Source organism: Chiloscyllium plagiosum, chromosome 7 (assembly GCF_004010195.1).
Source record: "Chiloscyllium plagiosum isolate BGI_BamShark_2017 chromosome 7, ASM401019v2, whole genome shotgun sequence".
Classification (NCBI taxonomy): Eukaryota; Metazoa; Chordata; class Chondrichthyes; order Orectolobiformes; family Hemiscylliidae; genus Chiloscyllium; species Chiloscyllium plagiosum.
This window is the reverse complement of record NC_057716.1, coordinates 52,199,571-52,214,045: the sequence shown is the minus strand read 5'-3', so window position 1 is coordinate 52,214,045 and position 14,475 is coordinate 52,199,571. Positions and strand designations below refer to the sequence as shown.

General features: G+C 39.6%; 1 protein-coding gene across 11 annotated transcripts in view; it reads left to right on the top strand.

Moving 5' to 3' along the window:
- The window catches only part of kalrna (kalirin RhoGEF kinase a), a 713,874-nt gene that overhangs the window by 612,912 nt on the left and 86,487 nt on the right, over nucleotides 1-14,475 (top strand). For 9 of the 11 annotated variants that reach the window (XM_043693727.1, XM_043693729.1, XM_043693725.1 and 6 more), the window contains 2 exons: nucleotides 2,127-2,219; nucleotides 7,766-7,893. In XM_043693727.1, the coding sequence (XP_043549662.1) occupies nucleotides 2,127-2,219; nucleotides 7,766-7,893 (221 nt within the window). The remainder of the gene's footprint in view (nucleotides 1-2,126; nucleotides 2,220-7,765; nucleotides 7,894-14,475) is intronic. The other 2 variants (XM_043693728.1, XM_043693731.1) reach the window with 1 other exon arrangement.

Here is a 14,475-nt window from a genome sequence, read left to right as displayed (position 1 = left end):
AGTTGCCAACACGACATATCTCTAGATCTTTTTTAACACTGTTTCATTTTATAATTTTGAAGACGTTTGGATATCTTAATCAGTCTATATTTCAGGTTGTGTATATTGAATGATTTATATAGGATCACATTTAAAACTCATTGCTACTCTTCTTAAGGATTGCATCATTGTTAGGCTTCTCATGATCAGAGAAAGTTTATAGTGGAACTGTGGAGATTGTGGAGCTGGCACAATATCAACATGAACTTTCCTGAACATCAATACATACCGGTCTTCAATCTTGGACTTATATCTAACAACATAATGACAAGCAATGGGGCAGGTCAACAAACATTCATTGTAATGGGGAAGTTACTGCATAGTCACAGGAATGGGGTAGGTTACCACACAGTGACAGATATGCGTTCCTTTGGGCTTTAGACACAGGTGAGGGGGCCCTTTGGCCACCCGGTCCTCACCTTCCACCCCACCAACCTCCAGATACATCGCGTCATCCTCCACCACTTCCACCACCTACAAAAAGACCCCACCACTAGGGCTATATTTCCCTCCCCACCCCATCTGTGTTTCAGAGAGACCATTCCCTCCACAACTCCCTTGTCAGATCCACAATCCTTCCCCCCCTCCCCCCCAACAAGCCCACTCACCACACCCGGCTCCTTCCCCTGCCACCGCAAGAAGTGCAAAACCTATACCCGCACCTCCCCCCTCACCTCAGTCCAAGGCCCCAAAGAATCCTTCCACATCCGACAGAAATTTACCTGTACTTCCACACATGTCATCTATTGTATCCTTTGCACCCGATGTGGTCTCCTCTACATTGGGGAAATGGGACTCCAACTTGCGAATTGTTTCAGAGAGCATCTCTGGAACACCCACGCCAACCAACCCATCACCCTTTTGCCGAACCCTTTAACTCCCCCTCCCAGTCCACCAAGTACATGCAGGCCCTTGGAATCCTTTATCGCCAAACCCTAACCACCTGATGCCTGGAGGAACAATGGCTCATCTTCCATCTTGGAACCCTGGAACCACATGGGATTAATATAGATTTCACCAGTTTCCTCATTTCCCCTCCCCCAACTTATTCCAGTCCCAAGCCTCCAAGTCAGCACTGCACCCTTGACCTGTCCATCTTCCTTCCCATCTATCCGCTTCACCCTCCTGCCTGACCTATCACCTTCCCCACACCTTCACCTACCTATCACATTCCCAGCTACCTTCACTCCAGCCCCACCCCCCCCAATTATCTCTCAGCTTCCTGACTCACAAGCCTCTTTCCTGATGAAGAGCTTATGCCAGAAACGTCAATTCTCCTGCTCCTCAGATGCTGCCTGACCTGCTGTGCTTTTCCAGCACCACACTCTTGACTGTCTTCTCCAGCATCTGTAGTACTCGCTTTCTCCTGCAGCCACAGATATGAGGTAATTTACTGAACAGTCACAGGAATGGGATAAGTTTCCACACAGTATCAGGAGTGGGGTCAGTCACCACAGAGTCATAGGAATGGGGTCGGGTACCATTGTTGAAATCCACTCATTATTCTGATCGGTGTAGAGGAGAAACATAGAAAATCATAAAACAAAGACATTAAGTACAAAGGTCCTGTTATCATGAGTCAGCATTTCTGAAAAGACTAAATTGCCGAATACATAACAATCTGCTGTGATATAGAGGTTGAATGTCCACGTTTCTAATCAGTTCAAAATATGGGCACTTTAATAGTAACAAGCCTGAAAAACCGACAAAGATATTGTGCAAGTTTCTTACAAGCTGTGTCTGGTGTACCGGTATAAATTTTCAACTTCTGTCCAGGGTATAAAATTGGCAGTAAACTAAGTGCCGCCATTTTGGAAACCAGTTCTATATGCCAGCAGTCATTTGAAGATCTGCCCCATTATGTAAAGACCTAGCCCACTTGTTGATGGATTGCTTTATTTGAGTTCTGTCAGACAATGTTGAGGCTTGTAACAATGCTTTGCTGTCACCCTAATGCTATTTTTACCTTTAATGTATACCCTACTTTACCCTTTTTCCTCCCTGTGGCATTACTAATGGCTTGTTATTTTCCTTTTCCTTTTCCTGCTCTCACCTTGGTAATGTTCCCCTCGTTTCTAATCCTGCAGTCCTCTTTGCATACTGCCCGTCAGAGTGCTTCTGAAATTCCCAGTGCTGCGGACCTTGTCAGTGCAATCGAAAAACTGGTTAAAAGTAAACTGGTAAGTTTAGAGTTTCTAGAAAAAAAATAGAATTATAGTGCATCTTTCAAGTACTTCTCCAGTTCCAGTTTTAAAAAGTGATAGACCTTTTGCCTTATAGTCAGATAATCACAAGTTCACACTGCAGTCCAGGAGAAGCCCATGATTCATGGTTGATGCTTCAGTTCAACATTGTTAAGGCTTCATCTTTTGGTTGGCATTAACCTACACTATGTCTACCCACTCAAATGGACGTGAAATATCCCATTGCACTGTTTGAAGAGGAGCAGGGAATTCTCCTTATGTCCTGGAAAGCACTTGCCCTGCTGCTTGTGTAAATGAAACATATTTTCTTCCTAATTGTCTTGTTGCAGTTTGTTGGCCCATGCACTGTGCAGATTACCTGATGGGGTTCTCTACATTACACCAATGCCTAAACTTCAATAAAGTGTGTCACTGGCTGTGTTACACCTTCGAGCATGCTGACATCACAAAGGACAATAATTAAGTGCATTGTTTTCTTCAATGTGTCTCGACAATGCAATTACCATGAAGTGATTTGTGACAATACATTGCTCATGAATGACAGTGCTTCTGCTGAAGGACTGAGTTTCAATTGATTACGTTGGTAGTCACTGTATATTACATTCAGTTGGTTTCTGGACCACAGTTATGCTGAGGGATGCTTCCGATTATCAGCAGATACAGGAAAGCAGTGGCTTTGTCACTGGACTAGTAATTCAGAGTGCTAGGCTAATGCAGTAGGGACATGGTTTTGAATCCCACCCTGGCGGGGTGCTGAAGCTTGTATTCAATTAACAAATCTGGAAGTTTAAAAAAAACGAGTTTAATATTAGCTATGAATTGTTAATTATAATTTAAAAAAAACACCTGGGTAACTAAAGTTTTCCCTTTAGGGAGGAAAATCTGTTATTCCCACCTGGTTCTGGCCTATGTATGACTCCACATCAACCGCAATTTGGTTGACACTAAAACAGCTTATCAAGCCATTCAGTTGCATCAAAGCACTCCAGCCTGAGAAAAGAATGAATCAGAACAGACTACCCAGCATTAATTAAGGCACCAGAAACAGATTGCATCTCAGCTGTGTCTAACCCATTCCTTGCGTTCTGCCCTCATCTGTTCCCTTTCCCTCTCACAACAATGACAAAGTCCTTTTCGACCTCACTTTTCACCCCCACTTTCTGCATCTAAATGATCATTAGCTGCCATTTCTGCCACCTCCAGCAGGATGCTGTCAGCAGACACATATTCCACTCCCCTCCCTTGTCAGCCTTTCGCAGGGGCAATTCCCTGCAGGACATCCTGGTCCACTCCTCCTCAACTCCCAACACCACCCCCCCCAAAGCCCCATGTTACCTTCCAATGCAATTGCAGAATTTTTAATATTTGCACATTAAGTCCTCTCTCCTCTGGGTCTGGGGACCCAGACACACCTTCCACGTGAAGCAGTGATTTATCTGCGCTTCATTCAATCTAGTCTACTGTATCCTTTGTTCACAATGGGGTTCCTCTACAATGGGGAGGCAAAACACAGACTGGGTGACTCCTTTGCTGAACACTTATGCTTTGTCCATTAAAATGTCGACGAGCTTCCAGTTACCTGCCACTTAAGCACATAATTTGTTCCCTGGCCAATAATACTGTTTCATAGTGTTCCAGTGAGGCTGAACACAATCTGAAGGAACATCACCTCATCTTCCATCTAAATACCTTACAGGTTTCAGGATCCAACATTGAGTTTAACAATTTCAGAATGTGAACGCCTGTGTTAGTAACCTTATCCCCACACCCTTAGGTCTGTCTTGTTCAGATTGTGCCCAGCACAGCCAACCCATTTTCAGCCATTTACACTTCTTATAAGCACCCTACCAGATATTTATCTCTCAGCTTATCAGCAATCTCTTTGTTTGCTTATCCCTTTTTTTTCCTCTCTCTCTATGTCTCTCACTGGGCACTGTCTTCATGTAATTACCACCACCCGTCATCAGCATAAATATGATTCTTTCCCATGTTAATTCTGTTTTTCTGTTTACAGATGCAGCCAGACCTGCTGAGTTTCTCCAGCACACTCTGTTTTTGTTTCTGACTTCCAGTTCTTTGTTTTTATTATCTGTTTACTGATGCTCAGTTCAGGTTCTGCCAGGCCCATTCAGTTCCTGACCTCATTGTAGCCTTAGGTTGATCGTTTACAAAAAAACTGAATTCAAGAGGGTAAGTAAAAGTGATTTACCTTGACATAAAAGCACTATTTACTGAGTGTGGCTCAAGGTGCCTTCATGAAACAGGAAGAAATGAGTATCAAGGAGAACTCTCTGCTGGTTGGAGTCAAACCCAGCACAGAAGAACATAATTGTGGTTGTTGGAGGTCAGTCAACTCAGTCCTAGGACATCTGTGCAGGAGTCCCTGAGGGTAGTGTCCTGGGTCCAAACATCTTCAGCTACTTCATCAATGACCTTGCTTCTATCATATTGTTAGAAATGGGAATGTTAGCTGATGATTGCTGTTCACCACTGATGCAGTCCCTGTCCAAAATGCAACAATACCAGACTTGGGCTGAGAATTGGCAAGTAACATTTAGATTAGATTAAATTCCCTACAGTGTGGAAACAGGTCCTTCGGCCCAACCAGTCCACATCGACCCTCCGAAAAGTAACCCCCCCCAGACCCATTTTCCTCTGACTAATGCACCTAACACTATGGGCAATTTACCATGGCCAGTTCACCTGACCTGCACATCTTTGGATTGTGGGAGGAAACCGGAGTAAACCCACACAGACACAGAATGTGCAAATTCCAAGCAGACAGTAGCCCAAGGCTGGAATTGAATCTGGGACCCTGGTGCTGTGAGGCAATGACCATTTCCAGCAAGAGACAATCCAACCATTGCACCTTGACATTCAATGGTGTCACTGTTATTGAATCCCCCATTATCAACATTATGGGGTTTACCATTGATCAGAAACAGAACAGGGCTGGCTATATAAATACAGTGCTACAAGAGCAAGTCAGTGGCTAAGAATTCTGCAGCAAATAACTCAACCCCTGACTCATCAACAGTTGTCCATTTACAAGGAATGTCAGAAGTATGATAGAATACTCCCACTTACTTGGAGACTCCAACTCTGACAACACTCAAGAAGCTTGACACCATCAGAGACAAAGCAACCTGCTTGATTGGTACCACATCTGACTACTTTAGTAACATTCACTGCTGATGTACAGTAGCAGCATAAGTATCAGCTGGAAGATGCATTGAAACAATTCGCTAAAGCTCCTTTTGGCAGAACTCATAACCAATCCCACCGAGTAGGACAAGGACAGCAGATATATGTGAAAATCACCACCTGCAAGTTCCCTTGCAGCCACACACCATCCTGGCATGGATATATATTGTCATTTCTTCTCTGTTGTGGGGTCAAAAACTTGGAACTCCTTCCTGATAGCACTCTGTGTGTATCTACACCATATAGACTGCAGCGGTCCAAGAAGGCAACTCACTACCACCTTCTCAAGGCGAATTAAGGATGAGTAATAAATACTGACTCAGCCAGCATAGCCAACATCGTGTGAATGAATTTTAGGAAATGGTTTTGGAACCGCAGTGTAATGAAAGTTACAGAGGTAGCTTTCAACTTTAAAGTACAAAAAGTCCAACATTTGTTCCATTGCAGGTACATTGTTGTTACTTGACAGCAGGGTAAATAAATTGTCTGCCCCAATCCACTTGAACTGAAATCATTTCTTCGTTTTCAAATTTTGCCTTTATCTGTCGTGACTGTTTTGAGCTACAGAATAATAGATTGTAGAACTGGTAACAGGTACATTTTCAGTTGATGAAAAAAAGATTAGCATACAAAGCATATCTTGAAACAGCATGAACAAGTGTTGGTTTCATTGTAATTTTCCAGCAGTGTATTGAGAGCATTAAATTCCAAAAGCTTTGTCAAGCATTGTGATGATAAATGGAGAGATTTTGAAATATGAAGCTGCGGTTTAAATTCCTTTGCTGCCACAGTTGCACATTCCTTAAACCTATACGCATGACATAAAATTCAAAAGGTGCACAATGTCAAAATGCAAATAAATACATCTTGATCTAAGCAGCCTGACATGTTAGTACTGTCTGGTTAGCACAAATGTTACTCAGAATTCCTTTGCTGAAGGACTGTATTGGTTTTGGAGATTCTTTCTGCAATTTTCCTGACTTCATTGTCAGGAAATCATAGATAAACCTCATCCTTTTCTACCAATTGGTTACTTCATTGTCTATAAATAACACAAGCATAGGAAAAAAACAGTTAAATTCATACATATCAAGCACAAACTAAATTTTCAAGTTTTTGAAAACCATGCTACAGTTTTAGTACCTAAACATGTTTTCGAAAATATAAGCATATTAACTGATGTTTTGTCAGCATTTTCATCCCAGAAATCCAACCAAAAATATTATAATCTCAGCAACATTAGGATGGGTAATTAGTTGTTTCATTATCTATTATTTCATTGATGCAACTTGTCCTATGTTATCTATGTACAAGCTGCTGTGTAAGTCCTCTCCACAATGCTAGAAATGGTATTGTGGATTCAGGTGTGTGTAACTGTGTATGTTATATGAAAGTTAGAATTGGACTTCTGGTGCAATGTGCCACCTTTAGCTTTCCATAGATCATTTAACATGATAAAAAGTACCTCGGAAACATTTTCATGCTTGGACGTTTCTTTCCCTAATTGAGAAATGGATACTTGGCAGTTACTTGCTATAACTGTTATAACTGACAAGGCAGACTTATTATCAATTCTACAGACTACAAATTGGACAGACATTGAACTGTGCTGTTAAGGAGATTTTCTGAACTTATTTTGTGTAATTTGGAACTCAGTGTAGGATTCAGGCCATGGGGGTATTTCTAAACCCCATGCATCCTGAAAAATTCTTTGGCTTAGCAGCACAATTTTTAAACTGCACATATAATTTATATTCTTACTTCTGGTCTATATAATGTTGATTTAGATTAATCTAAGGCATCAAAAAACATTTCATTAATCACAATGCTGACATTCAGAAATTCATTTTGACTGTTGTTTGTGAGGTTAAAGCCTGTGGAAGCATTAAAAGACTGTACTTATTTTAATTCCAACATTATAAAGGAAGGCTTGTATTGCAGCTACATAGTAATGGTGTGTCCTGTTTGCAAATAAGTAATATTTTTCCTTCTTTCTTTCAGCCACCTTGTTAGAAAAAGCTCTATTTAAGCTAAAATAATTTTAAAAAGTGATCTGGTTAGCAATGATGACGACGAAAGGTTTCTGTCAATGGCCCTTTGATTTGTGTCTTGTGCCAGTCCCAAACTTATATTACCCCAACAACCTTTTAGAAATGAGTGGAAATGAACACTTCAGTGGGAATAGGTCTGAAAGCATCAATGGAATCATGTAATGAAGACTGGCCTGTTATATGTTTGCAGGACATGCAGCATCAATGTATGGCATTTTTGCTTACTTTGTATTAAAAAAAATTAATAAATCAATAATTATTTTCTAGACTCTGGAACCAGGCTGCTCCTTTCGAAGTAATTTGAAAGATCCCCTTAGTCCTGAGTCAATGAATTCTTCAATGTCACCTGGAGATCTTGATGAAGAAAAGCGAGCCAAAGCACTCAAAGGCAGAGCGTAAGCTTTTTTTTCTTTAACATTACAGTGAAATATAACATAAAAACTGATTACATCAGTATATTCAGATATATATTACTTTGCCTCAAAATCTTTCATTACATGTTTTGCATATCTAAATAGAAGTTGGAATTCTAGATTAAGTAATCAGAATTTGGAATCATTGCAGTTTTATGTACCATTTTAGATTAGCTGCTAAGGAAGATTAAACATGTTGTATACAGTATTCCTATTCATTGAACATTTAGCTAGTTGCAGAATGTCATAGATCGGATGATCAGCATGTGACTCAGAAACAGTAATTGCATCTAGATTAGTTATAATGGCTGAGATAAAGTCTCACTGATTTGACAGCTTCATGCATTTGAAGTATTTTCTATTTGCAAGCTGTGTTATCAGATGTTTATTTCTACTTTTAGCTCAAACTTGGGTTTCAGGTTCACAAGGTTTAATAGAATTCAAATGCTACCTTTTGATCAGAGATAACTGATTCTAAACTAGTACTTCAGTAATATAACCCGGTTTAAAATTAATTTTAATTAGCATGCACAATATAATTATTGCATAATTAGAAATTAATTCAGAAGTGGCATTGCACACAATTAGATGTTCAGTCCAAAAAGATGTAAAGTGACCAGTCAATAGATGAGGTGCTGTTCAGTAAACTTGTATTGAGCTTCCTTGGAGTGCAGCAGCAAGCCAATGAAAATAAAATGTTGAGATTAGGAACAAGATGGAGCATTAAAATTGCATCAAAACATAGATTGAACAGAGGTGTTCCACAGAGTGTTCACCATTTGGTCTCCCCATCGCAGTCAAGATCTTAAAATCCTCAAAAGGATTTGGGAAATATATAAATTTGCTGACTTCCCATGTCCATTTAATTATGTTTTAAAAAAACTGAGAGTCCCAGTGATATTTTCATGACAAACAAAACTGCTGAAACAAGAGGTCTGGGAACATGCTTCACTTCTTGATTAGTAGTTGGGAATAACATAGAAGTAATGCTTAGATCAGTTAGCTTCAGATGCATCGAAACATGTAATTGTGGCAGAATCACAGGCTACTAGGCGATGCAGCATGCAACCCTTAACACTTACCAATCTTTGATTACTTGGACCAGATCCACATTGCTCTGGGAGTTTGCTATCATTGAAGATTGAGGATGATGGATTAATCATTTTGAGTTCAGATGTATAAACATTTCTTCAATCACAGAGTTGTGAACCTTTGGAATTCTGTACCTCAGATAGTTGTAAATACTTACCATTGATTATATTCAAGGCTGAGATGGATAGGTGTTTGATTTACCAGGGGATCAAAGGATACAGGATATGTGTGAGAAAGTAGAATTGAAGCCATGGTTGTATTGAATGGTAGAACAGGTTTGAGGGGCAGTCAGGTTCCTCTTTCTTGTATTCTTAAACCTTGCACCCCTGCTCTGTGCAATCTTTGAGGTTCCAATAATCAATAATATGGACTTCATGTGCTGAAATGGATTAGTGATTTTGAATTTTCAAGTCAATAATTTGAAGATATCCTTCTGAGAAGTTAAAACCTGTCACTCTGCATTTGGAGGCAATCATCGCCGTGTCCCACAAGACTTCATTGAACACTTAATTTATATTCTTTCACAGGAAGTGGATATCACCTGGTAAGGCCACTTCAGAGGACTGTTAAGAGTCAACACATTGTTGTCAGTCTGTAATCACATGTAGGCCAGACCAGACACAGACAATGGATATCCTTCCCTAAGTATATTAGTGATTTTTACAATAATCAATGGAAGTTGTCATGGTCACCCTTACTAAGACTAATTTTCAATGTTAGTTAATATTCAATGAATTTAAATTCCTCCAGTTATCCTGATGGGATATAGATCTGTGCCCCAGAGGTTTTCCTAGATTAGTGGATTTACTAGATTAGGACCTCAAGATTACTATCTTAAAAATGTGTTGCTGGAAAAGCGCAGCAGGTCAGGCAGCATCAAAGGAACAGGAGAATCGACGTTTCGGGCATAAGCCCTTCCTGAAGAATATTTCACTTCATGCTTTAATTACTTATCAAATTATGATTACTGCTAGGAATCCAAACTCCCAAAAAGTTTGGTAACATTGGGGGTTATGTTCTGTAAAATATCAGAAATAACAGCCTGAATGTTCCAATGTAGAAAGTGAAAAGGAATCATTGAAAGGTGCCTGATGTGCCTGAGGATGCGGGGATTGCCCAATGCCCTGTGTTTTTGTTTAAGATAATGGTTCTAAATGTGTGATGAAAGGTGTATAATTTATATATATTAATATAACTTCTGGAATTTGGTTATCAAAATAGATTCATGTGGGTCTTGGGTACTTCTGTATGGGGTTTTCTTTTTTTATAAATGTCAGAGTTCTTCCATAACAATGGTTTAAATCCAACATTTTGTCAGAGAGAAGCTGACTGTGCATTCCTGTGGTGTTAATCGGAAGATGGTTATACTGTTGCATTTATGAAAGGTAGAGTTATTGCATAAGATCATTGCCTTTATTTTCAGTTTGGAAGAATTGAGAATTGAGTAAGTTCTTTAAACTCAGTTCAGAAGAGACCAGCATTGCACTTAGGAGCATGTTTAGATTATCTTCTAGAAAAAGGATTCAAGGCAGTTCAGGGAACAATTCGTTTCAGCAGAAGGGTTTAATTTTAGAACTTCCAAACCAGAAGAGTTCAAATGAAAATTTGAAGCTTATTAGTGTGACAAGACTATGGCTTTAATAGGTATATATTTGTCTTTTTTTAATGGAGAAAGGTTGAGACAGAGATACCAAGTGATCTGCTCAAAGCCAATGAAGTAAACAGCTTGTGGGTTTTTTCTTAAACTTGGAACAATAGAAGCAGCCTGAATGGGTAAAGTCAAGCTCCCACAGAAACAGGATTTTTAGTTTTAGCTTTCTACAGTTGCTGAGGTCTTGAAGCTGGATGTGAAAGCTCTTATTCCTCTCTCTGTTGCAGCTAAAAGCTGGGGTTCTCTTCCAGCTGCTGGAATTGCATGAGAGACAATCGATTTTACTGAATTCGCCTTTGCCAAGGGTGTGTTTATAAGACGTTACTATATTGGGGCAGATAATTAGTAGTAGTAAATATACATATTATGCTGCTAAGCATTTTGATAGAGTTACAATTAAGTCAATTATTTTATTTTTATTTTGTCTATATGTTCATTGTAGTGTAAAAATAAAGTATATTTTGCTTAAAGTTGAGTAATTTGACCAACTAAATTGCATCTGGAAAGCAGTGCCTTATACTTACCTTTAAGATAAGAAATTGTTAGAGTCCAAGCTATCTTCTTAATACATTTTGAGGGGGTTTAGGTTGGTCCATAACACTTGAACCAAGAAAGTTGAGAATCTAATTTGTGAAAAGTTCATATTGGCAGCTTTAGAAAGGATTCATTGAATTATTTCACAGTCCCCAACAAAGAAACTGCCACAAGTCATTGAAGTAGAACCCTTAAGAATAGCGATAGGGGTATAGTTTCTTTAGACATGAATCTCTGAAATGAGTGGTGTTGGAAAACAGGTTGAAACATTGTTTGTCTCTGTGTTAAGATCATTGTTATATCTATAGATACCTTGGTTTATTTTATTTATTGTATGTTTAATAAACATTTGTTCTGTTGTTAAGGAAAATGTACAATCACGTTTGAATATGTCTCAGTGAGTAACCACCACAATAACTAATGCACTAAAAAAAAGATCTGTCAAGCCAGATTTCATTTTGGGAATTGATTTGTCCACTAGTACCATCTGCTGGGATCATAACAAAAAGATTAATGTTGGAAACTGTATTAAGCTGTTGATGTCATACAAACTTGAGTCGAGAATGAAGAATCTAGCTCAGGATTCCATAGGGGTCAGAGGTATGATCCCTGTCTTCTAATAGTTTTAATAATAATAAATATTTTAAAGAGAATGAATGATTCCCTCATAGATAGATGGAGTGCCACTTAAGTGGGCTGCTTTGTCCTGGATGGTGTGGAGTTTCTTCATTTTTGTTGGAGCTGCATAATCCAGTCAAGGGGAAATGTTCCATCATGTACCTAACTTGTGCCCCTAGGTGGTGGTCACTTTTGTGAAGTCAGGAGTGAGTACATACCTGGTGCTATGTCACTGAATCCTCGAAATCAACATCCTGGAGGTTACCATTGACCAGAAACTCAACTGGATTCACTACATAAACACAGGGCTACCAAAGCAAGTCAGAGGCTAGGAATACTGCAGAATGTAACTCACCTCCTGACTCTCTAAAGCCTGTCCATCATCTTCCAAGCACAAATCTAAAGCCGCTTCCCATCCTGACTTGGAAATTTATTACTGTTCCTTCATTGTTACATGTCAAATCCAAGAATTCCCTTCTTGAGTGCATTATGAGTCAACCTACAACAGGTGAACTGCAGCAGTTCAAGAAAGCACTTCACCATTACCTTCTCAAGGGAAACTAGGGACAGGCAATAAATGCTGGCCAGCCAGAAACACCCACGTCCAATGAGTGAAAAAAAAACACTGAATTCCAAACCCCAGACCTACTCTTGTAATCACCTTATTTATATAGCTGCTTCTGTTAAGTTACTGGCCAATGGTAAGCCTTGGCCATAATACTATCATTGAATATCAAGGCTAAATGGTTAGATTCTTTCTTGGAATGGTTATTGTCCATGACTTGGGTTGTATGAAAGTTATTATGTACTCACCAGCACAAATCTGAATGTTCTCTATGTGTTGTTGTGTGTTTGTATGAAATACTTCAGTACCTGAGGAGCTGTAAACCTCAGTTGTCAGCAAACATCTGCATGTCTGATCTGATGATTGAAAGAAGTCATTGATGAAGCAGCTGGAGATGTTTGGACCTGGGATGCTGTCCTGAGGAACTCTTACAAAGTGTCCTGAGCTGAGATAATTGGTCTTCAATGTCACAACCAGTGGAGCACTTCCCCAGATTCCCATTTACTCCAAGTTTGCTGGGGCTCCTTGAAACCACCCTCAGTCAAATACTGCTTTGATATCAAGGGTAGTCACTCTCACCTCTTGATTGCCTGAGGTTTGAACTGAGGTTGTAATGACTTCTGGAACAGAATGTCCTTTTTGGAACCCAAATTGACATCAGTGAGCAGATTAGTGATGAATGCTTGGATAATTTCTGAATTGCCTGGTCATTTATACTGTTGTAACTGTACTGGAGCAGCTTGGCTATGGACACATATTTTATTTGGAACAGGAGTCTTCAATATGATAGCCTTAATACTGTTAGGCCCCAAAGTCTTTGTTGTATCTGTGCCTTTACCCATTATTTGATTTTATGTGGAGGGAATTAATTTGGCTGAAAGTTGGTATTTATGATGTTAGAGACCTCAGGAGGAGGTTAAGGTAGATCATCCACTCACCATATCTGGATGAAGAGTTTTGCTAATGTTTCAGCTTTGCCTTTTGCATGAACACACTAGGCTCTACCACAGCTGAGGTTGAATATGTTTGTGAGTTCTCCTTCTCCAATTAGTTGTTTAATTGTGTGTCAACATTCATGACCAGATGGAGCAAGTCTAGAAAGCTTTGACCCAATAAATTGGTTTTGGATTGCTCAGTGCTATGTATACTTGTTGTTTCAGCTGCTTAACATGAATGTAGTCCTATGTTTTGAATCACACTGTTGGTCCCGGCATGGTCTCCTGTACTCCTCACTGAATTTGGATTGGTCCCTGGTTTGATGATAACAACACAATAAGGGATGTGCCCATGAAGTTGCAGACTATGGTTAAGTACTGTTGCTGCTGATGGCCCAAAATATCTCATTGATGCCTAGATTTGCTACTATATCTATTCTCTATCTATTGTTTTTGCATGATCATTGTGCTATATTACACATGGAAAGTACCCACAGTGTGAAAACTAGACTTTGTGTCCAAAAGAAAGTACTCTTACCAGTACTGTTACAACAGATGAATTTACTATGGATAGATTAATGAAGATGACTCCAAGTAGGTTTCTACTTTTGTAAATTCCCTTACCACCTATCGCAGGCCCAAGACTCAAATAAATCAATCAGTAATGCTGTTCTATGCCATTGGGGGAGGTGACGGCCAAGCGGTGTTATCACTGGACTGTTAATCCAGAGACCCATGTTCAAATCCTGCCACAGCTGATAGTGGAATCTGAATTAATTGTAAACCTGAAAATAAGACTCTAATGATGACTATGAACCTATTGCCAGGGGAAAAAAAAATCATTCACTAACGTCCTTTAGGTAAGGAAATAGCTACTCTTATGTGGTCTGGCCTACTTGTGACTCCAAACCCACAGTAAAGTGGTTAACTCTTAAGTGCCCTCTCGACAATTAGGGATGGGAATTCAATGTCAACCTGGCCAGTGATGGCCACATCCTGTGAATGAATAAAACAAAATGAACTCCATTAGCTGTGGGAGATCTGTTCAGCAGAAGGACAGGATATACTCTGCGATGGTGATGGAAGTTTCTGGAATATTGGCTGTAATGCATAATTCATATGTCAAGCTGTTATTTTAGTAGTCTGTGGGACTGCTTCCAATTTTGATG